Source organism: Vigna angularis, chromosome 3 (genome assembly GCF_016808095.1).
Source record: "Vigna angularis cultivar LongXiaoDou No.4 chromosome 3, ASM1680809v1, whole genome shotgun sequence".
In the NCBI taxonomy this organism is placed as follows: Eukaryota; Viridiplantae; Streptophyta; class Magnoliopsida; order Fabales; family Fabaceae; genus Vigna; species Vigna angularis.
Window position 1 is genome coordinate 14,160,586 of NC_068972.1, and position 24,876 is coordinate 14,185,461.

The following is a 24,876-nucleotide window of genomic DNA, read 5'->3' on the forward strand; positions in this document are numbered from 1 at the left end:
TACTTGAGTTTTAAGCATAAAAGGGGATGTTGATAAGTGAATTTTTTAGGAACTGGTTGGTTGAAGGGAACAACAGTTTGATGTCATTTGGGAAGTCATTTGGAACTTGTGTAAGCTTTCAAACTAGTAAAAAATCTGGTGTAGGAGGTTGTGAATGGTTTTTTAGTGAGTTTTTACATGTTTTTGGTTCAAACTTGGGGTTTTCGGTAGTGAAATATTGAGGGAAGGGTTGTGAACTATTTTGGAGAATTTAAAGTATGTTATGATATCAATTAGGACTTGTCTAGAGGTTTATATCATAAAAATTTGTCATAAAGTGATAATTGCTTCATAGGTTAAGTTTCTAGTCCATTTTGGAGATTTTAGGTGTTTGATATTGAGAGTAGGATGGTTGAAGGTGTTGGAGGGTGATAATAAATGTATTTAAACTTGGTTATCTAGTTTGTAAACTGAAAAGGGGGTTAAAAATGTAGAATTGAGTTTGGGTAGCTTATAGGAGTGAAGTTGAATTTTAATGGGTCATTTTGAGTTACAATTGTGTTTTAAGAGTTTTCTCAATATCTGAATGGTCTTTAGAAGTTGTGGGGTAAGTGAGAGAAAGAATTTAAGAAGAGTTAAAATCTGCTGATAATGCCCAAACAGAGCGTTGAACGCCCCATTCCAAGGGCCATGGCGCTAAGCGCCACTGTACCAATTTTGTTTTCTTTTTTTCAAGTTTTGGAAATCTCAAATTTGGGGTTCCAGATATCAGTTTTGAACGTTCTTTAGGTTGTTTTAGAGGTTTTAGACCCTTCCAGAGTTGTTGTGAGGGTTTCAAATCTGTTTTCCTTGGCTAATGTGAGTATCAAGTTGCTATGATTTTGTTTTGTTATTGTGTGATTTCCAATGACTTGCAAGGGTGTTTCTATTTCTTTAATACATGGTCAATAGTCTTGTGTATTGGTATACTATGTAAGTGTGAATTGATCTCAATGGTTTCAAGGTTTGGATGGTTAATTCCAAGGTGAAACTTCTTGGTTTGATTTAAGTGTATAATAATGAATGCAAATAACTCAGTCTTGAGTTTTCCTAACACTCTAATGATCATACATTCTCACACGGAGAGGTTTGACACATGTGGTGAGAGTAGCAGGAGGTCTTAGTCTTGGGTATTTCTAGTATGATCCAAGGTGTGGAACAGATTAATTTTGCGAGCGTGGTAAAATTAAATCCATTAACAATGGCTTTACAAAGCAGTAGAAGCTACCACAAGTGCATAACCCGCCATAACTCGACATTTATTTTAAGTCCGAACAGTCCATTCATAATAGTGTCTTGTATAAAGTTGTTTGGTGATTGTGTTGTGATAGGTTTGTCTCATGTGTGTGTATATATATATACACAAATATCATTAATTATTTTGTAAACTAACTTACCCTTTTACTTTGTGACTGTGTTTGTATGTTTTTGTGTCTATCTTCTTTGCTATGATCATCGGATGAGTGTGAACCAAGGGAGATGATGTCTCTTTGGAGCAGACGTTGGACGGGGGAGCTGTAGATGTGTAGTTGGCTTTATATTAGTTTTTGTAAATAATTTTGTTTAGTTTCCTTGTATATAAAGTGTAAAATTTATGGTTATTTTAGATGATATAAATCTTACTTTATACTATTGTCTATAACTAATCTATTATATTAAATATGTGATGACTATTATATAGTTAAATGTTATATTTTGGAATGTTACATTCACAATTGCCAACAAATTAAAAAGAGCAAATTCAGCTATAAATTATCTCCCAACGAATATATAATTAATTATTAAGAAATTAGTTTTTATGAAAACTATATAAAACGGTTAATAAAATAAAAATAATAAAAAATATAAAGATAAATAAAAAATTTAAATAATGATAAATAAAATAGGTTGATTTCATTGTTTTTTTAAATAAGATCTACGATTGATTATTTAAATATTATTGTTCAAATAATTATTATCTTATATTTTTAAATTAATTAATATAACTTTTTAATTAATTTATTGAAGCAAAAACATTCAGATTAATTATATTCTTAATTAAATATTATGTCTAATAATGTGTATTTCTTTAATCAAAATACATATCAATTCCAAAAAAAACATTCAATTATATGAAAGTTTATAACTATAATCAAAATAAATTTTCAATTAAAACTAAAAAACGCTTAAACTCGTATGATTGACGTTGTGTAAATTTAATACTATATTAACTTATTATAATGTAAAAATCACTACTTCTACTTATTTAAAAAGAAAAAATATAAACAAAAATAAATCATAAAAAAATTATTTATTTAATCTCATAATCCAATTAAAAAATTATAGCAAAACACTCTATCAATGAAATATATAAATAACATAAAAATAAAAAAAAGTATGAAAAACATGAGAGAATGTAATGATTTTTATTAAGAGACAAATTCTGATGATTTTTTTGTTCTTTCGTTTTGTTTAGTTCAGGATGTGGAAAACGAATAATTGATTTTGCGTGATTTGAAGAAGAAATGACATCACTTTAATAAAAATATTTTTGGCTTCGAGAAGAAAAATGATTGGAAATGTAATCGATTTAATTAAATAGATGAATATTATAGGTTGTTTTATAGTCATAAAATTGTCTTTAGAGTGTGATTTTTTTAAAGATTAATTTTTTTTTGAATTTTAACACGAAATTAAAATTTATTTATATTCAAAATTTTAATATATATTATTCGAAAGCTTAAAAATAAATATATATAATCATTTTATTTTAACTGTGTTATTATTTTTACATGTCAAATACATTTTAACGTATAAAAAAGAATTAACATATTTAATAATTTTAAAAATTTTAATTTTATTAAAATTTGAGGATAAATTTTAATTTTGTATTAGAATTTATGAGTTAAAAATATATTTAATATTGTTTTAAAATTTAATTTTATCAAAAAATATTAATAATTTAATAATATATTTATTAATTGACTATAATAATTATACAAAATTAAAGGAAAAACCATTCAATATAATTATTTGTAAATCTTTGACATTAAAAAATACCACGATTCCTATTGAGAGTAATCTCAAGTGCATAATATTATGTGGTGTGAAAATGAGTCATAATCAAATACATACTTATAAGTATTTAAATTATGAACTATAACACTAAAAAGGTAAATTGATGTTTAACTCATCCACAACTAAAATTTCATACGAACGTCTTGCAATTGCAAGTTGAAATACAGATTCGTTTTATTAACGATAATAAATTATTAAGAGGAATTACTTTGCCAACTTGTGTATTTCACATGCATGTATTATTGAAGTTAGAAATGTAATTAGCAACAATCCACACAAATCCTTCATCTTCTCATTATCTCAATCACTCACTTAAGAATTTCCAACAAATCATCCATATCAAACACATAATTTTCACAATTCAAATCAAATCCATCATTCTAAATGATAAACTACTCCAAATAAAAAATTTTACTCGCTAGATAGTATTCGTTTTATTTTATCCAATAGCTACATATTTTTGTCTTAAGCCTGGGAACGGAAATATTGGCTAAAACCCAATAACCAATTCATCAATCCCTTTCGCTGTTCCTGCAGCTATGGCAGGATAGCGCATTTTTCACTTCATTGAATTCAATGTCTATATCATCCTCCCTCGTTCCTCTTTTTTAAACTCAACCACATTCATGGACTCCATTATCGCTTCTTCGCCACTTCAATTTCCCCACCGCCCTCTCTTCACTTCCATTCGGCCCATTCATATCCGAACTCTTATCTCCAATTCCCGCCGAACACCACGAACCCCACTCTCACTCGCTCCCATCGCTTTTACTCCACCAATCACTTCTGCCGCCAAGTCCACCACACTCGCACCCTCTCCGACCGACGACGTTTTCTTGAAGCAACTCGTTCGTGCGCTCTTCTGCTTCGCGGTTGGTTTCTCCGCGCTCGGCGCATTCCGCGCTACTCCTCCCGCACTTGCAATTGCAGTTCCGTGGAATGTATTCGGAACGAGAGGCGCCGAGACAGAGAAAGAGAAAGCGAAGAGTCACAAGTATTCGGACTGTACCGATAAGTTGTTGGAGACGGTGTCGTTTTTGTTGGGAGCCGTAGATGAAGCTAGGAAGGGGAATGGTGACACGAGCGAGGTGGAGGAGGCGTTGAAGGCCGTGAAATTGAAGAAGCAAGAGATGAAGAAAGATATTGACAGGAGGCTCTACCCGGCGTTGAAGAAACTGAGGAACGAAAAGAAGGCGTTGTGGAAACGGTCCGGGGAGATTCTTGGCGATATATTGAAGGCGACGGCGGAGTACGATAGATTGAAGGCGAAGGTGGCGGCAAATGAGAAAGAGAAGGCAAGAATGATGGAGTTGGAGGTGATTGTTGAAGATATGGAGAATGAGTACAATGGGTTATGGGAGAGAGTTGGGGAAATCGAGGACCAGATTTCGAGGGAGGAGACGGTGGCGTTGAGTTATGGGGTGAGGGAAATCAATTTCATAGAGAGAGAGTGTGAACAGCTGGTGGAGAGGTTTAAACAGGAAATTAGGCGCAAGGACTTCGAAAGGTCACATCTCTTGATAACTTGAATGAATGCGTTTTGTATTGTGATGTTTTTGTACGTTTATTCGTTAATTCTGAGAGCGATTTTATGTTCTGGTTTTGTCTTCATAGAGGAGATCAAGGTAGGATGCGGGTGAGGTTTTTTGTGTTACTTGTGCAACTTCTGTACGTTTGAAGATTTTGGGTTGTTTGCCGATTCTTCATGCTCCTGCTGCTAAAACTAACATTATTATTATTGTTGTTGTTTTCTTTTCTATATTTGATTTTACTTGGCTGATGAACTCAATAGAAGAGGGGATGCCGATAAATTTTGACAATGATGGGATTTTATCTCTTGAATTTTTTTTTGAATTGGCAAATCTGCTTAAAGCATATAACAATGTTGTCAGCTTAATCTATTCGATTGTGCTGGAATTTGTTGTCAATTTTGGATGGAACAACTTTATTAGTTGCATAATGTTCTTGTTGAGTATTATCAATTATTGTAATTATTTCAATAAATATATTGTACGGCTATGAAAGGCATTTATTAATTCTTGTTATTATTTATAGGGTGTTGGAGTTGTATATAATGTACTCCCTTGTACTGGTTTAGTATCAATTAACTTGAATAATTTTTCTTCTTCTTAGTGATCAAGTATTATCAACTTAGTATAAAAGCTTCGTATTTTGGGACTATGCTTCTCCTTAAACCCTTGGTGCCTTAGTTGTCCGAACAAGTTGTTTGTCATTGTTTTTCTATCACTGTTGCCACTTTTGCTGCCATAGTGTTTATGTTATGGCCAATGACTGTACCAAGAGGTTCATCTTCCCCAAATCGGCTTGTTCCTGAGTTGCACAGCTGGAGGACGTCCCATGCCCACTCACGCACATCCTTTTCCTGAGCATGCCAGTTTCACGTGCCACTGTTTGATGGTGCGTTAGGGCACATTCAACTGCTGTTCTTGCCCCTGTTTATGTTGTCAAAGTTACCTTGAGATGGTGGTTTCTGATCTGCCTCTGTTTAGTCTATTTGACTTGATTTGAGTGCCTCGTCTTTGTTCATGCTATTGATCACGCCACAATTGACACCATTGTTCACGTGGCTGATACTTTTCTTTTTCTTGTGAGTTGTTTTATTTCCTTTTAGGCTCCTGATTTATTAGGCTCTTGTTTTTTTCTTTTATACACACACACACACGTGTGTGTGTATGTATTAATCTTCTAGCATGACATTTAGTTCCTCCTTTAAAATTTCCGTGTGTGTGTATGTATTAATCTTCTAGCATGACATTTAGTTCCTCCTTTAAAATTTCCCTAAGAAGTAACGCTGATCTTCTGCATCTACTTGAAGATAATCATCTCAATGGACGAAACTACCTCTAATGGGTCCTCTTCATTAGGAGCACATTGAAGGGTATGGGGATGCTTAATTGTATCGAAGGAGGGGTAATATCCTAGAATAATCATTATTTTCCAACTTGGGACAATGATGACTCTTGCATCATAACATGGCAATGGGGTTCCATGACCACAAAGATCAGTAAAAACTACATGTTCTACTCTAGTTCCTGAGACATTTGGGATAATCTTTTAGATACTTACTCTGACACAAGATATCTCTTCATGTTATGACTTAGATGGTAAGATCTTCAATGTGAACTAGTATCAGGAAAGAAGGGATTTTCTCTTGTTTTTAGTCTTGTGCTAGTTCTTACCCTTTCAAATTTGGTTTCTCCTTTATCATCTTGGAAGTCTGTCATTTCATGTCCTTAAAATAGATATAATTTTTCCCATCCTTTAAGTTGAAAAGTTTATACCTATGTGGATGTTGCTTTTCAAGAAACAAAATCTTTTGACATGTGTGCTGAGCTTTTGGGAAAGAATTCTAGAGAAGCTAAGTCGCTTGAGTCACTTGAGTTGTCTTTTGTCTCTATGTTGCAAAAATCTTATCATATTGATACTACTCTTGTACACCTCACAAAGATGCTTCTATTAAGGACAAATATGTTACTGTGTCAGGATTAACGCTAAGTATTAGTGGTTTAGGGAGTCTCTTCTATGCTTAATACCAGAGGAAACAAAAGGAATCTAACTTGATCCAAGTATAACTCCAATCGTCTAATGTTGAATGTAAGTGTTCATAACCTTTAGAAAATTCCTTGAATAATAACTACGAGCCTAACCTTGATAGCTTATTGCCTTAAGAAAAGGAAAATGGTTTTGTGCCACATTTTCTATTTTTCTATTTGTGTCCACTAAATACCTTTGTGGGCAACACTTAATTTTCTCTTTGCTATCAATGCAATTATAGTTTACACATCAATGCAAGAGGCATTGAAGGTTAAAATTTTGGTTCAAGCCATGAGTGACAAGAGATATTAATCTCATACATAATTTTTCACTATATTCAACATATATAATACACTCTCTTGTACTGGTTTTTTATTATCAATGGAAATGAATAATTTTTCTTCTTCTCAGTGTTAAAGTATTATCAATTGTATGTCCTGTGAGTTAGTTTTAGCATAATACCATTGAATTTGTATGTCATTATGCAAACATCTTGTCATGTGGTTGCAGTTTGCCTACTGGCTCAGTTACCAGGCTCTCAAAAGCTGTCATTCAAAAAGATTTGGAAACTGTGCATAGAAAACATGCTGAACAAATAATTCTTCCTAGCATTTTGGATGTTGAAGATCTTGAACCATTCTTTCACCAAGAGTCTATTTATTTTGCCCAACGTTTGAAAAGAGTTCTTAAAGATTCCAGGGAGAAGCAAAGGAATTTAGAGGCTCAGATAAGAAAGAAAATGAAGAAGTTTGGCAAGGAAAAGCGTAGTATTATTTACTCACCACACGAAGATGTGGTTAAGGGCTTTCCTGAAGTTGAGTTAAAGTGGATGTTTGGAAATAAGGAGGTTGTGCTTCCCAAAGCTGTTGGTCTCCATCTATACCATGGTTGGAAGAAATGGCGTGAAGAAGCTAAGGCAAATTTAAAACAGAATTTGATAAAAGATGCTGAGTTTGGTAGACAATATGTGGCTGAAAGACAGGTTCGGAGGTTCCATTTCACTTTTTCACTGTATTTCTTTATTGATGCAATAGAATACCAAATAAAGTGATGTTTGTTATTATTGAACAGAGTTACAAAAACTACAGCAAGAATTATGTCCCAGGGTTGAGAAACTCCAACAAAAATTCACCCTTTCCAAACTACACTGCCTTGTGATCCTACTCAGACCATATATTAGGATACATAGCTGCTACATAACTACACTGCATTAGACAAACATGCTAAATAACTGTCTGGCAGAGTTAAATATAGCTATTATGCTGCCATTCTGCATAACTAAATGCATAACTGTCCTACAGAACAACCACACGATCTTATTTCTACATCCTATGCCTCCTCATAGAGTATACCTTCCATATAGATGGATTATTAGACTCTGTAATCCCATCAATATGTTTATTATGCATGCTTGCCAATTTCTGTTTTTTTATCTGGTAACTTAAATGGTAAAATAGACCTTATCATGGGTTCAAACTTTAAATAATCAAGTCAGTTATTTTAAGATTTGATGTCTGTTCTCTTCAAGGACATCTTGAGTAATATTATTGGCATACATTATTTTAGGAAAGCTACGTGTGAAAGTTCACTCAAAATGTCAATAATACTAAGGGTTAATTGTTTTTGTATCTTTGAATTATTCACTAGAATTGTAGAAACATACGTGTATCATATACCAATGTTTCTAAAATCAGGCAAGTCATTGAACCAGTCAAGGCACTGAATCAAGGTTCAATGGTTCAACCAAGGTAGAATTAGAGTTGGAAAAATATTAATGAAATTATTATCATAATTAAATAATATATACAGTAAGATTAGAAAATATAGCATCATAATGATGCTAAAAGCTAAAATAAAACATAAATTTATAGGTTCCCAGAATTTTAAAAAAATATAAAAATTAAAATAAAATATATTGTCATGCTTAAATTACAATTTCAATAGTATTACTCATCGATATATATTGATAAAAGTAAGTTATATGTAGAATAAAAAGAAAAGGACAAATATTTTTGGTTGTTTTTTATTTTTAAAAAAGTTAAAACAATTTATTATTAAATAATTTTAAATGAATTGCTTTAGACCGATTTTCAAAACTCAGATAAATACTTTTGATTCAATAGAATGGAATTGAACATCTCTAATTGAGACGTGATTCATTCACTTGTTTATTAATTATCAGGAGTCATTATCCTTTCCTAAATAAGAAGTAAAGAATGTTATTGCATCATTATAGAAGTTGCAATCCTAACCTGGTTAACACTCCAACTTGAGTCGATCAAATGCAACATAGTTAGTAGAATTAAAAGAAAAAGAAAGACAGTAGTGGCAGACCAAACCAAAGCCAACTATAAAAATCTGTAATGTGGGAGACCACTATCACTAAAAAGATTGATGACAAAATAAGGAGGCACTCCATCCCACGGAGTGAAATCTAAAGTTTTAGGACCAAAAGCAGTTAACCTCTTAAAAAGTAGACTTTAAGTCTAACTCAATCTCACATAATTGACTTATAAAGTTAGGTTTGCATTTATTTATATACTGTAAACCGGATTTATCTCTATTTGATGTGAGACTTCTAACATAACCTATTTGCACACCTATTTCCCTCTCTAAAAATGTGTGAAAGTGTAAACTTCCTACCCATAATAGACTTCAAAACATTATTCCATCTATTCATTAATTTCCAACTAACTAAAGAACTATTAGACAAAGCTTTCACTGTAATCAAATAATCCTTCTCCATCCAAAGAACTCTCCAACCTTTTTGAATTGCAATGTCAATAGCTTGAATAACACCCATCAAAAGCTTAATTTGCTTGTATAAATTTCGCATAACAACCCACGTTCTCACCTTTTTATTTCATAAAATTTCACATGGTGCTTTTTTACCATTACCGGTGTAAGCTCCATATGTATTACATTTGATCCAACCTGCATCTGGAGGAGACCAATATCTGCTTTCCTTGACATGCAAGTGATAGTAAAAGCTTTAAGAATTTTAAACTCAACTATGTTAGATTTCAAATTACCTGCTGCTATTGATCCAGAAGGATTTACAAGAGTAATATTTATTCTTAATATGTTGATACTGTATATGAAGCCCCTCAATTTTAATCATGTTAATGCTATTCCAAATTTTTGAAGCTGTATGAGTAACAAAAAATAGCATCATTTCTGCTACCAAATTACTCTAATTCCTATTGGGTTGTATAATTGTCTTAATTGTTGAAGTGTCCAGCTGCTGGTCCGTGATACTTTTTGAAGCTAAGTCCATAATATAATTGCAAAAGGGCAAGCTAAAAAAATAGATGATTTGCAGTTTGAGGATCATATTGTTTAATAATTATCTTGTATGTTGCAGTGGTTCTTTTCATGTGACTTTTCTCTAGTCATATCAACGGAGTAACATAAAGCAGAAGTGTGTATTTTTGTGAGGTGTTAATGATGGATAAGTTATTGTTCATATAATTTTGTGCAAGATGTTGATTTGAACTTATTTTTGGCTTTTTGTTATTAGGCATTAAGTGGGAAAATGCTTGATTGTCATCTGGCATTGACTAGTTCCTACTTCCTACTTCTCTATTGCAGGAACGGATTCTTTTGGACCGCGACAGAGTAGTTTCAAGGACTTGGTATAATGAAGAGAAGAAGAGATGGGAGATTGATCCAGTGGCTGTTCCTTATGCTGTCTCAAAAAAGCTAATAGAATATGTTCGCATTAGGCATGATTGGGGTGCCATGTATATCGAATTAAAGGGGGAGGACAAACAATTTTATGTAGACATAAAGGTAATTATTGTATATATTCTCTTTCTTATTGTTAAGTTTTTTTTTTTGGCTTTATTTCTTGTATGGTGATTATTAAATATGTTTTTTTTTTTTTCAGGAATTTGAAATGCTTTTTGAAGATTTGGGGGGATTTGATGGGCTGTATATGAAAATGCTTGCATGTGATATTCCAACAGCTGTTCATCTCATGTGGATTCCTTTCTCTGAATTGAATATTCGCCAACAGCTTCTCTTGATATTAAGAGTGTGTAATGGGATTGTTAGTGGCTTATGGAATTCTAGAATTGTCACACAGGCAAAAAATTGGATCTTTACCCAAATTAAGGATACCACTGATGACATAATGGTGGTGATGGTGTTTCCTATTGTGGAATTTTTAGTCCCATACCCGGTATTGTTGAACTCAGTGATTGTCATTTGCAATTGAGGTTATTAGTTTTAACTAATAAATTTAAGCCATTGTTGTCATTATGTTACAGGTGAGGATACAATTGGGAATGGCTTGGCCAGAGGAAATATACCAGACGGTTGACACCACATGGTACTTGAAATGGCAATCAGAGGCAGAATCAAATTTTAAATCCCGACAATCAACAGACGAAGATGAAGAAAGTTCATGGTCTTTTTGGTTTTTAGTCAGAGCTTCTATATATGGATTTGTTTTGTTTCATGTGGTCAAATTTATGAGGAGAAAACTTCCTAGACTTCTCGGGTTTGGGCCTTTGCGAAGAGATCCAAATAGGCGGAAGTTGCGGCGAGTGGTATAAGTTTGTTCTTGCATCCTGTGTATGTTATTTTTTAGATTTCTGCATAATTTTCTGATGGTTATCTTATCACTGTTTGGAGAATCCCTAAAACCCTGCTCCTAGTTTATGTGCCTATCACTAATTCCTAGTTTATATTATACTCTATTTATGTATCACTTATAGTATACTCTATTTAAACCTATCACTTTTTGTGGAAAATCAAAGTCTTAAAAAGTTCTGCAGAAGCCACTATCATTTTGGAGTCTATTTCAATTTTTCTGAGTGGACTGATAAAAAAAATTATTTACTAGGTATTCAACTGACCTATCGCTCTCCCAAAAGTTTATTTCCCAATTGCTCTCCACTTTTCACACATCTTCCCAAACCTATATTCCCCCATGCAGTCCAGAGCAGAATCAATATTTCCTTACACTCCCTCTCTAACTTTGCCATTTCGTAAAGTTAGTCACAGAAGCAGCTGCTATCATTCATGCCATACATGGAACCCAAGTCATTTCTCTTTTTCTTATTCTTTCTCATGTACACCTTAGCATGTGATGAAATTCTATTTTACACACACACACCTCAGATATATATATATATATATATATATATATATATATATATATATATATATATATATATATTGGTGCATAAAATTTGTACGTTCTAATTTGAGGCGGAATGTCAGGAAAAGTTCTTTTGCTAATTATTGTACAACTTCATAAAATCTTATCTTTGTTGCATCTCAGTCTATAGGGTCCTCGTGGAGTTTGGGTTTTTACCCCTTTTGTATTTTTGCTTAGTACACAAATACAAACATGCACACACACACACAAACCAAGTGAGTTTGATCTAGATTACCCTTATCTATTGAATTAAAGTTTCAGAAGGTAAAATTGGGTTTAGTTGTTCGCACTTTAATTCATATGAACTCGTGTGACTGGGCCTGTTACAGCTTAAGCTTTTCGGAGAATTGGTTCTTGACAATTTCATTTTTAGCAAGTTCTCTAATCTGGAAAACATGTGGTTGTTAGATCATCAAATATGATAATAATTTTTCTTGTTCCAAACACACCTAAAAAATAAAATTTGGGTGGGCCAAAGCCAGTATAGTTTGTAGTTGTCGGTTTTGTTAATGTACCTATATTAGATGGAATGAGGACCAGTACACAAATTTATGTTACCATGGTGCAAGATTTAACAAAGTATTATTTCTCTGTTTTTGGCTATCTTGCAGAAGTATTACATTGGTCAAAAATTAAAAAAAATCAAGCAGAGGAGAAAGGATGGCGTTGATCCCATAAAGACCGCATTTGAACAGATGAAGGTTAAAACTCTTGACAACTTTTTATTCTCTGTTTTATTACTGGATAATACCTCATCAAGGAAATGACTAAAACTTATAGCTGTTATGCAGAGGGTGAAGAAACCGCCGATACCATTGAAGAACTTTGCTAGCGTCGAGTCTATGAAAGAGGAAATCAATGAAGTTGTGGCATTTTTGCAGAATCCACGGGCATTCCAGGAAATGGGTGCACAGGCGCCTCGGGTATGATATTTCATGAAGATTCTTTTTTCTCATTCTATATATTCTTTCAAAATTGTGATGTGACAACTCTCTTTATCAGATTTTAGGTTCTTGCTACTCCCTTGTAAATTGATGCACAAAAAGAACTTGTTTTGAATAAAAGCAACCTTGAAATTACTTAAACCTGCTTAAGTTAACCTTATTTATTTAGTTCAAATGGTGAGAAAAAAAAGCTATGAGATTTTAAGTAAATAATTACACCCTTGAGTACTCTTATTGATAATGAAAAAGATATACAATAATAAGGAACAAAATCAATTCTTAATAAGGGGAAATATTTAGTAAGATATTTCCCTACTTGAGGACTGGATATCTCCAACATAAAGGTTGCACAATAGCACATATTTGAAGGGTTTGACAACAATTCAATAAAGATGATCCGATAGGCTAACAACAATCACTTATATCGACTCTAATGTTATCTTAGAATTTGAGTGAAACTCAACGCAAAAGATGAGTTATGGGGTGAGAATTGTCCTTACGTATAAACACAATTTTTGTCATATCTATAGTTGATGTAAAGCTTATAAGTCTCCAAGAAATAATGTTTCCATGAGAGTTTAATATTTACCTTTTTTTTTTAAAAAAAATCACACCATTATTCTGATTTTTTTCTTCAAAGAGTAAAAGTGCAACCTAAAGAAATTTCTCATTTTCTTTTTTGTTCTAAATGAAAACTAGTCATTCTTAATAGATATTATTGTGTATTGTTGATACTTAGACGCAAACATTATGATATATTTGATATGAACTTTCGTCTATACTTTGAATGTTAAGAACCTATAAAATTATCTTTCATTTCAAGTTTTTAGCTTATAAATTTATGCTAATATATTTTTTATACTATTTTATTTATACCTATTCAAGTTCAGCTATAGTCAAACCATTGAACTTTGAATTTGTTTCTTGACTGGTTAGGTTTTAAAATATTTGTATTTACTCCTCTCCCTTGGTCTAGCTTTTGGCTTTTAATTGAATCGTTTTGTTCTCAATTAAACTTAGACATGCTATCTTAGCTCACACTGTTATTGCTATTACGCCACGTATATAGTTGTCTAATCCTTCAAATCTCATTCTTGATGTCCAGTCTTTGGCCGTCCTCCACTTTTCAGCTAGCTTTTGGGTTGAATTAGACATAATTTGTTCTGAATTCTAATAATCATATTTGTAGCAATATAAATTTGTAGTTGACTGCCTTTCCAACATTTTTGCTTACCCTTTCATTATATAACTAAAGTCTCATACACTTTGGTTTGAAATGCCCATGTCAACTACTGGGAACTGTTTTCTGTATTGCAGGGTGTTCTTATTGTAGGTGAGAGGGGTACCGGTAAGACATCTCTAGCATTGGCTATTGCTGCTGAGGCTAAGGTGCCCGTTGTTGAAATTAAGGCCCAGCAATTGGAGGCTGGGCTGTGGGTTGGACAAAGTGCCTCCAATGTTCGTGAATTGTTTCAGACAGCAAGAGATCTGGTTATCCTCTTTAAACCACAATATCTATTTTCTATTTTCTTATCTTTCACTATTTTTAACTCTATAATTATGAACCAAATAAGTTATTAATTAGTAAATCTATATGAACATCACATGGTTCAGTTTCATTTGGCCTTTGACTGTGCCTTGATACACTTGATTCAGTCAATTTATGCGTCATACATTTGTTGTGATAGTTATCTTAGTCAAATTATGTTTATATGTTCATTCCAGCAATCTTGATACATTTGGCCTTTGACTGTGCCTTTATATGTTCCTTCCATCAACTGGCCCCACCTCTGGTTTGGTTTCCTCCAAACCTGAGGTGACTCAAAACCTTGTCATAGACAGGAATTGGAAATAATAGTAAAATATTTATATTTTGAACTCTTTCTCAAATTATGCATGTAATCTTTATTTTCAAAATGTGAGTTTGTATGCTAAAAAAATTAACATTGTTACAAACACGTTTTCCTACCTTATAAATGTATGATAATGTTTTACAACTTCTCGTCCACTTTTTCTCCCTGTATTGATGTCCCTTTTTTGTAACTTATTTTCCATTTATGCATGCTATATACTTGTATAGTTGTCTGGTTGAATGAGTTTGTTGATCTTTTAATTCCTAGATTGTGTTTCTTCATATCCTGATTTATTTGTTGCTTTTTGTAGGCTCCTGTGATAATATTTGTGGAAGATTTTGATCTGTTTGCTGGTGTACGTGGTACATATATTCATACCAAAAATCAAGACCATGAAACTTTCATCAATCAACTGCTCGTGGAACTTGATGGGTAACCATTAGTCTTTGTTTCTTTTGACTGTCTGAGAATGAAGTTATGCTCATATGTAAGGAGTAACTAACAACCGGTTGATACAATGCAGATTTGAGAAACAAGATGGAGTTGTTTTGATGGCTACAACAAGAAATCTCAAGCAAATTGACGAGGCCTTGCAGAGGCCAGGTCGCATGGATAGAATATTTCATCTTCAAAGACCGACACAAGCTGAGAGAGAAAAAATATTGTACTTGGCAGCAAAGGAAACCATGGATGATCAGCTTATCGATTATGTTGACTGGAAAAAGGTTTATCCTGCCTTCTCTTTTTCAAATACAACCCTGCTCTACCAAAAATATGGTGGAAGTTTCAACTAGGGGGATGGTAAGATATCCAACAAAGGGTGAAAGCAAGGTACAACAAAGAACAAGAAACATGTTTTATGTTGCAAGACTGAGTTAGTCTCTGCGAAGGAAATGGTGATTCTACTGAAACAGCCAGGAGTAGAGCACAAAAAGTCATATAAGTAATAAATAAAATTCTATACTGTAACAAGTTAAAGGAACAAGGACATTGTTGGAGGTTTGAACAGTTTTCTCCAACTTACTACACCAAAAGATTTGATCCTCATTGTTCTTACTGAACCTTTATCAAATAATAAACCAATGAAGAGGGACACTGCCCGGACTCCAGTGCCAACCAAGAAACCCGAAATTCTTTTCAATAAGAAAATAACTTCCTCACATTATTAAAATAACTAGTCTTCTGTTTCTGAACTAGAAACACTCATAATGTATTTTGGGAGAGTGTGTTTGATGCCACTGAATCTACAATAACTGTCATTTATAATTGATAGGGATCCGGTGTTATGAGGTGCTTAAGTCTCATTGACTAGTATGAGATGTTTGGTGGAGTATTTAAGTGGTTGGTTTCCCCCCTTAAAATATATAGGATTAGTGGTAAAGCTAATAAATGATGGGCAGAAAGAGAGGTGGGGATTTGGTGATAGCTTATTGGATGATAATGCTTTATGTGAGCCTAAAAATGCAATTATATATTGGAAATGAACAATTACAATGGAAATGGAGGATACCAAGAGTAGTGAAACCAGATAACTTAACGAGGTTCTTAATTGATAACTAGTTTGTTAAAGTCTCCTATTATAATTACTGTTTGTTTCTACCTTTGGACTTAAAAAACTGTTCACTAAATTTTCAGGTTGCTGAGAAGACAGCTCTTTTACGGCCTATTGAATTAAAAATTGTTCCAATGGCTTTGGAGGGAAGCGCCTTCCGGGGCAAAGTTCTTGACACAGATGAATTGATGGGCTACTGTGGTTTCTTTGCGGTAAGTATTTGCAAATCGGGGTACTTAATTTTCACAATAGCTTAAATAGGAAAAGGTTAACTTTCCTTTGTTGCCTCTTAATAGAGTTTATATGTAAAGAGAAGTGAGTGAAAATGTGATATGAGTATTCTTTATCCATATATTTTCAAGAGCAATGACATAGTATTTATAGTGTAGATGTCTTATGTTACGTATCCGAGTAGGAGATGTAACGAGATCACCCTCTCACACACTCAAACCAAGCAACGGAACAATGAACAATAGAAAATGGATGAATAAACCTCTTTTATTGATAAGAATAACTGAATCAAATAGAGCAAACAATAATTGGGAGCATAACCTGTGTCAATTATTCTGGAGCATAACCTCCTTCACAAAACTCTCAAATCAAAAGCATAAACCTAACAATAGCCTCTACCTTTATTTATACTAATTATTTCCCTAGAATATAATTCTATTTACTATAATTAACTTATACTGAATATTTCCCTAGGATATAATTCTATTTACTATAATTAACTTATACTGAATATTTCCCTAGGATATATCCTTATTTACAGTAAATATCTTATACAAAATATTTTCCTAGGATATATTCTTATTTACTATAATTATTTTCCTAGGATAGTCACTCTTCACCGCCTTGCACCGTTTGGCTAGACCTCTCCATGCCTTCCACCGTTCGGCTACCGTTCGGCCTTTAAGGTCAATACCGTTCGGCCTCACTTCCCTCCTACCTCTCTTCTCCTTCTCATATACTTTCCAACCCCTATCATTACCTCCCACCTTATACCCTAACATCTTATGTAACAAATTGGACAGGCTAACTACTCAGTATAACAAATTGAGAGTCTTATCTGAGTGACTAACATAATTGGCCTAGAGCATAGTAGTCCACAACGCATAGCGGCAACCATAAATATATATATATATATATATATATATATATATATATATATATATATATATATATATATTGTTGGAAGTCCCACATCGACTAGAGATAAGGTCAATTCATAGTTTATAAGTGTGTGCAAACCTCACCCTACAAGCCGGTTTTGTGGAGTTGAGTTAGGCTTAAAGTCCACTTCTAACATGGTATCAGAGCCATGGTTAGAGCCTATCCTAGCGATATTTGTTGTTTGCTGGGCATATTGTTCCACCCGCTATCAGGCCGCTATCGGACCACCCATTAAAAATGTCTAATCCCACGCTCGAGATGTATATACCTCGGCGTGAGGGGGGTGTGTTGGAAGTTCTACATCGACTAGAAATAAGGTCAATTCATAGTTTATAAGTGGGTGCAAACCTCACCCTACAAGCCGGTTTTGTGGAGTTGAGTTAAGCTTAAAGTCCACTTCTAACATATATATATATATATATATATAGTTTTTTATATTATTTTTTTTCTCATTATTTATACATTTCTTATTATTATATTTTTATATTTATATATAACATGTTTCATTTATTTTTTATTAAAATTATTTAGTTTATTTTATCATACATTATGCTTTTATTACTATTATTATTATTATTATTGTTATTCTTTCACTTATATTATATTATAAAATAAATAAAGTTCGCAATTAACAAGTTATGCTCTTCCAATTTTCTCTTTTGTTCAACAAACATGTTACTAGGATATTAAATGCATTACTAAAAGTTGTGAGTATAATATTAAATGTATTACTAGAAGGTGATAGAAGTTATTAGAAGATTCTAGAGATCTCTTTGGAATTATTACTTCAGGGTTAGAGTTCTCTATATATAGAGGTTGATGTACGGTTTCAAATTAATAAATTTGAAAAAAAATCTTCTTTTTCATATTAATCCTTTCAAGTTGGTATCAAAGCTCTTGTTCTTAGGAGCCCTGCTTCGACATTTCTTCTTTACCATCTTAGTTACAGTTTCTTTCAGGGTTGCCTGAAAGGCACCCATGTCGCACCCAACTTGTGGTTCTATCACTGCTGCCACACCCTGCTGTCCAGCAGAGCTGCTGCTAGACCTTTGTTGGAACCGCCACCAGAGCTGTTGCCTGACCTTCATCAGAGTTGTCGTCAGACCTTTGTTGGAGCTGTCGTCAGATATATTGTCGGAGTTGTCTTCTGATCTTTTGTAGGAGTTGTTGTTGGAGCTCCTCGGATTGCCATTGTGGGAATTGTATTGTTGGTGTTGCCACTAGCACTTTGTCTTATTGTTCTCTTTTAATTAAGAGGAAGCTAAGGAATCTCTATTTTTATTTAAACATGACAGCTCCACTAAGCTATAAAGTGATACACTCAATAGATGTATCGCAGAGGAAGATTTTTGAATCAATTCACGATTCGAGTCGAAGAATTCAATTGATTCTAACTACTATGAATCTGCTACGTGTGTCCTAAGCGTATCATAAGGGTTGACCGCGTCACCGTTGCCGCATCAAAAGAGTGGACTGTGTCTGGATTGATGCACTGTGTCAGACCATATTGTACACGTATCGTATGCATGTCCGTGTTGGAGACGCTTCCGAAGTGGAGAAGCGGAGGACTAGAGCTGTATTCAGGCTTCATAGGATGGAGTTTATGAGCCTTGCTAACAGGTTCAACTTGTTGCTTCCATTGAAGATAATCAGAATCATCAAGCTTTTCAGCAACAGTGGTGGAAAAATGTTGGGAGGGAGAAGGGAGGGAATTGGGACTGGGAGTGGCCATTGGAGATCATGAACTAGCTCTGATACCATAATAGAATTTTATGATGAACTGAAGAATTAGAGAATAGAAAAGGCAGTCATGTGACTGGAAAGGTGCAGGCTGTATTAGCAGTCTCTAAAAGATTATTACAGTTCTGTTCTGTAGCAGAACATATAAAAGAGGAGAGGAAGTTACATAGCAGTTGAGAGAGGGTTGGAGCAGTTACAGACCAATGTGATTTCCTAGAACTGTAACTAATCTATGAAATAAAATAGACAAAGACTCCTGAAAAATAACTAAAAACAGAGTACAAAAAATTACAACACTATAGACAAACATATAATACTAATAAATTGCAAGACCATTGGATTTCCTATAGAACAAAACCATAGAATAGGGAGTGATAAAGGTAGCTCTACGGTGAATAAAGGTCAATATCAAAGACTTGTTGGGAAACTCTTTTACATAGCTCAACGGATCGGACATAACCTATGCTCTGAGGGTCATTAGTCCGATCATGCATGATGCAAGGGAGAGACATTTAAAGGCTGACATTTGAAGACAAGTTCAGGAAGGGAATTATTATTCAAAAGAAATGAAAAATAAAAAATGGAAGTGTATATTGATGCAAATCATGCAGGGTCTGTCACAGATAGGAAATCCATCACATGATACTGCATGTCCTTGGGTATAAATTTGGTGACTTGGAGAAGTAAGAAACAAAATGTTGTTGCAAGGTCTAGTGTAGAGGTTGAATTCCAATCCATGGCACAAGGGGTGTGTGAATTGTTATGGTTGAGAAGTATTCTATATGATCTTAAAGTGACATGTGAAGAACCTATGATCCTTTATTGTGATAATAAGCCAACTATTAGCATTGCTTACAATCCATCTCAACATGATATAGTACCAAACACAAATAGATTGACACTTTATTAAAGAGAAATTGGATAGTGGCCTCATAACTACTTCTTACGTCCTATTTGGACTTCAATTAGCAAATCTATATACAGAAGATCTTCCCACTGAGCAATTTCATGATCTCACATGCAAGATGGGAATGATGGATACCAGTCACCAACTTGAGGGGAAGTGATGTTAGTAGGATATTAAATGCATTACTTGAAGTTGATATAAGTTGTTAGAAGATTCTAGAGATCTCTTTGTAATTATTACTTTAGGGTTAAAGTTCTTTATATATAGAGGTTAATATACTATTTCAAAATAATAAATTTGAATAAAAATTTTCTTTCTTTCATATTAATCCGTTTAAGTAAACCCACCATAAAATGTTGGACTCAAATAGGAATAACTCCAGGAAATAAAAAAAGAGAAAAACTACTTGAACCCTAACTAGGACTGGATCCACCATTTCTATGTTAGCTAGCACCACAAGTGAAATGCTCCCTAAAAAGCAACATTTTTTTAAGAGTTTTATTTTTAAGTTCGACTTGAAGATAGCTTTAGCAGCCATGTAAATCCAAATTTGGCGTGAAATTTGAAGAGATATCCACCACTAATTGCAATGTGATGGCTGCTACTTGGAGACACAACATGTTCTTCAAGATTGGGCTTTTCTTCCACTCTATCCCTTGATTGTATCAAAATAGTTTTCAGTTGAGGGTTGACATCACTTGAGAATTAAACTGTAAAATAATTCTTGAGGGCTTAATTGATCCCTCTCATAATCTTCTATTTATAAAAATAAATTGATACACGAGCACATGATAATTAGGGTAATTTTAGACACAATATAATCATGATAAATAAGGTAACCCTAGACACAATATACTCATGATAAATAGGATAACCCTAGACACAATATAATCATGATAAATAGGGTAATCCTAGACATAATATAATCATGATAAATAGGGTAAATATTCTAACACTCCCCCTCAAGCTGGAGCATACAAATTGTATGTGCCAAGCTTGGAATAAATAAACTCAATCCAACAAAATCAACTTGTCTAAAATGTCGAGACAATAGACGTGGTAACTTTGGCTTCGAACAAGATGCACATATGCTTCAGACTATCGAGAGAATGTCTATAAACCAAATTGGATTCACAAACTAGCGTAACCAAAGAGACTCCTCATAAGCTTATGGAGAATAATATTGGACAACCACGAAACTTCATCTAGCACCATGAACCTTCAAGTAGGATGACTTTGACAAAGTTGATTTCCATCAAAAGTGAATGACGAGTGGTAGACAACGACAAACTGCAGAGACTGGATTGCCATCAAGTAAGGATGGGGCCTGCATGGCTAAAAGTGACAAAAATGCAGGGACTGCTATCTCTTACTAGTTGGGGCCTGCAGTGGCTGAAAGCGACAAAACTGCAGGGACTGCCATCTCTGACTAATTGGGGCCTACAGTGGCTGAAAGCAGGGACTGTCATCTCTGACTAGTTGGGGCCTCTGACTAGTGGCTGGAAACACACTCCCCCTCACTGCAGGGACTAAATTGCCATTACTGACTGATGGGGCTTGCAAGGACTAAAATGCCATCACTGACTGACGGGGCCTGTAGTGGCTGGAAGCGACAAAACTACAGGGACTGCCATCACTGACTGACGAGGTGATGGGGGCCTGCAGTGGCTGAAAGGACAAAACTACAGGGACTGCCATCACTGACTGATGGGACATGTAGTGGCTGGAAACATATTGCAGTGGCTGGAAACATACTCCCCCTCACGGCAAACGACGGAAATGACGACGGACCGATGACAAATCGTGAAGGTGGAAGATCATAATGGTCTCCTTTATTCATCAAAGCATCCAAAAACAGATCTGACAAGGGACTGGTGAAATTGTTTGACTAAGATTCTGAATCTTGATAGAAATAGACTCCCCTCATGCCATGAGGAACCTTCAACCTATGATTTTGGTGTTGAAATTCCTTGGTGTTAATTCCTTGGAGACTAGACAGAAACTAGAACAAGACTGCTCATTGAGGTATTTCATAAAAGATGAAATTTTTAAGGCGGTTGGTGGCGGCAGCCACAGGCCACTGGCGGCAACAAAGACAGTAGGAAGAGACTCAGACAACCTGCTCTAATACCAACTTGAGAATTAAACTGTAAAATAATTCTTGAGGGCTTAATTGATCCCTCTCATAATCTTCTATTTATAAAAATAAATTGATACGAGTACATGATAATTAGGGTAACCTTAGACACAATATAATCATGATAAATAAGGTAACCCTAGACATAATATAATCATGATAAATAGGGTAACCCTAGACACAATATAATCATGATAAATAGGGTAACCCTAGACACAATATAATCATGATAAATAGGGTAACCCTAGACACAATATAATCATGATAAATAGGGTAAATATTCTAACAACATCTATCGTCAAAAAGGCTCTATTAGAGATATATGATATACCTTGTGGTTTGGATTTTAACTTAACTCATCCCCAGTTAAACTAGCTAAAGCGATGAGAGTTGTCTTTTATTTATATACACTATTTTGGTTATATTACTAGTCAATGTCAGATTTTAATACCCGATGATTGGACATCTTGAGCATAAGATGTTAGTATTGGACATTTGTGGCTGTGTTGGGTCGATAGGCCCAATAATAATTGCATAGATTGACTTCGATTCCAGTTTATAGTTTGGGCTTGGAGCCAAATCAACTTCAAAATCTAACTTAAAATGGTAGGTTTAGCTACCACTTATACTATTTTGTTATATCTCCAATCAATGTGAGATCTCTAACAATATGAATGAAAAATGTATGGTACTGAGCGTTCTAAATATTGTTTTGGTTATCACCTATTTATGTATATTATTCCTACCTCAAACTCGGTGGATGAAGTTGTAGGGGATTCTGAGCCCTCTGAATTTGTCTGCAAGAAAGCAGAATCTGGTCTTTGAAAGCTATATGGTTAGCACTCACTGATCTCGTCTTAGGCAGCAATACCAAAAACTTGAAGAGGCTTAATCATGTTTGGTGCATGCATGCATGCATGTAACACAGGAGCTCATGGAGTAGAGATTTCACCATTAGAGTTCAGCAGCAGCTATGGTCAAATTGCTCTTCGGACCACCATGAAATAAAGGTTAGCTCCAGAAAGACACAGGCACTAAATGTGAAACGTTTATCATCAATATCTAATTTCCAATCAGCATTACAGTTTGCTTTAGATGCCTTGATTGGACTTGTCGATTGAGAAGAAACTTATGAAGCTTGTGGCCATGAAGCACAGGTTTCTTCTGCTGCTTTCACACAGGATAGTTCTTGTCATCCAATGCTTCTGTAATTGGATAGAAGTGAATTTGAAGTTATAACAGGGTTCAATGATCCTAACAAATTGTTAGAACTTTGTGGTGGGCTCTGAGGTTAGCCTAAGGTCAAAGCATGAGGCTTAAAAAGTATGGCTCTTCCTATAGAGGTGATGTTGGCAGAAAAGTTGGCTTGTTTACAATGTCAACAGCGAGCTTGGAGGCATAGGATTGATAGCCATGTGAAACTTTCTCAAGCTCTAGATACTATAATATGGAAAGAATTCAGAGAGAAAAAGTGGTCGTAATACTATTCATTCATGTCTAAAAAGAAATGATACAATACAATATTTATAGAGTACATATGACTAGTGTAACAAGCTGGGCAGTCTAGCAAACTGACAGCTGTCAGAATTACTGGCAGTTATATCTAACTAACAATGGAAATGGTAGTCTTTATCGAATTCCAAGAGAGACATCTGGTTACACACTACTTGGGTCCATCAGTACAGGTTACAAGCAGGAGTTTATTCTCCTGAATTTCCTTATCTAGCTAAGAGGAGACAAATCTTAAATTTTAGCTATTAGATTTTGTCACATTAACATAATATTTATTTGATAGGATATAAGGTAATAGGAAATAATGGGTTTAGGATAGAAGGAAGAGGAAATGAGAGGACGGTTGGGAGGGAAGAGTTGTGTGACAGTGGGTTAGTCAGTAGGAAGTGGAAGGGAGACTTTATAAATAGTGGGTGTGTCTGTATAGGGGGATTATTGAGTTTTTGTATTCTTTGAGGAAAGACAGGACATTAGCCTGTGGAGGGGGGTTAAACTCCCGGTTACTGGTTGTACATGACATTTGTTAATGTGAATACATACATTCATTCTTTTTTTACCATTTGGGTGCAATTGTGTGAGTGTGTGCTATGAGAGAGTTAGGTTTCATATCCAGAAACCTAACTAATTGGTCCGACCCGTCGGATCATCAAGAGAGCGCTGCCGGATCATCAAGAGAGTGCTGCCGGATCATCAAGAGAGTGTTGCCGGATCATCAAGAGAGTGTTGTCGAATCATCAAGAGAGTGTTGATGATCATCAAGGGAGCGCTGCCGGTTTTCTTAGGAGAGGAGTGCCGAATCAAGAAGCGATCAAGAAGTGATCAAGAAAGGGTGGAAGCATAGAAGGAAGAGACAATACCTTGGAGAGGAGGACCAACGAACGAAAAATGAGCAGGACAGAACCAAAAATGAGCATGGCGGAATGGAGAAAAAATATGCAAGAAATGCGGCAAGAAACTAGGGAACTCTTGCGAGGTTTTAGAGGAAGGGTGTGGAACCAGGAAAAAGGATTGGAAGGCAGTCCAGGGTTTGTAGATGAAGATCAACATTATGTTAACGGGAATCGGAGTAGGAGAAGAGAGAGCTCTAAGGAGGAACTGGATGAAGACCGAGGAGATGCCCAACCTAATTGGGTAAAAAGGGTAGAACTACCCACTTTCGAAGGGTTTGCTCCTATGGGGTGGATTAATAGGGCGGAGAAAGTTTTAGACCAAAGGGGTGATAGAGGAAGAAAAAGTGCGCCTGACATATATTAGCATGGAG

At 34.6% G+C, this 24,876-nt stretch overlaps 1 protein-coding gene across 2 annotated transcripts in view; it reads left to right on the forward strand.

Annotated features, from left to right (window-relative positions):
- The first annotated feature begins 3,540 nt into the window (after positions 1-3,540).
- Positions 3,541-24,876, forward strand: part of LOC108323112 (probable inactive ATP-dependent zinc metalloprotease FTSHI 5, chloroplastic) — a 28,575-nt gene continuing 7,239 nt past the window's right edge. Inside the window, exons 1-11 of one of the 2 annotated variants that reach the window (XM_052874392.1) lie at positions 3,541-4,582; positions 7,141-7,612; positions 10,222-10,422; positions 10,520-10,813; positions 10,902-11,183; positions 12,409-12,498; positions 12,589-12,720; positions 14,059-14,232; positions 14,905-15,026; positions 15,118-15,319; positions 16,230-16,358. In XM_052874392.1, the coding sequence (XP_052730352.1) occupies positions 3,702-4,582; positions 7,141-7,612; positions 10,222-10,422; positions 10,520-10,813; positions 10,902-11,183; positions 12,409-12,498; positions 12,589-12,720; positions 14,059-14,232; positions 14,905-15,026; positions 15,118-15,319; positions 16,230-16,358 (2,979 nt within the window). In that variant the 5' untranslated portion in view covers positions 3,541-3,701. The remainder of the gene's footprint in view (positions 4,583-7,140; positions 7,613-10,221; positions 10,423-10,519; positions 10,814-10,901; positions 11,184-12,408; positions 12,499-12,588; positions 12,721-14,058; positions 14,233-14,904; positions 15,027-15,117; positions 15,320-16,229; positions 16,359-24,876) is intronic. The other variant, XM_017555459.2, reaches the window with a different exon arrangement.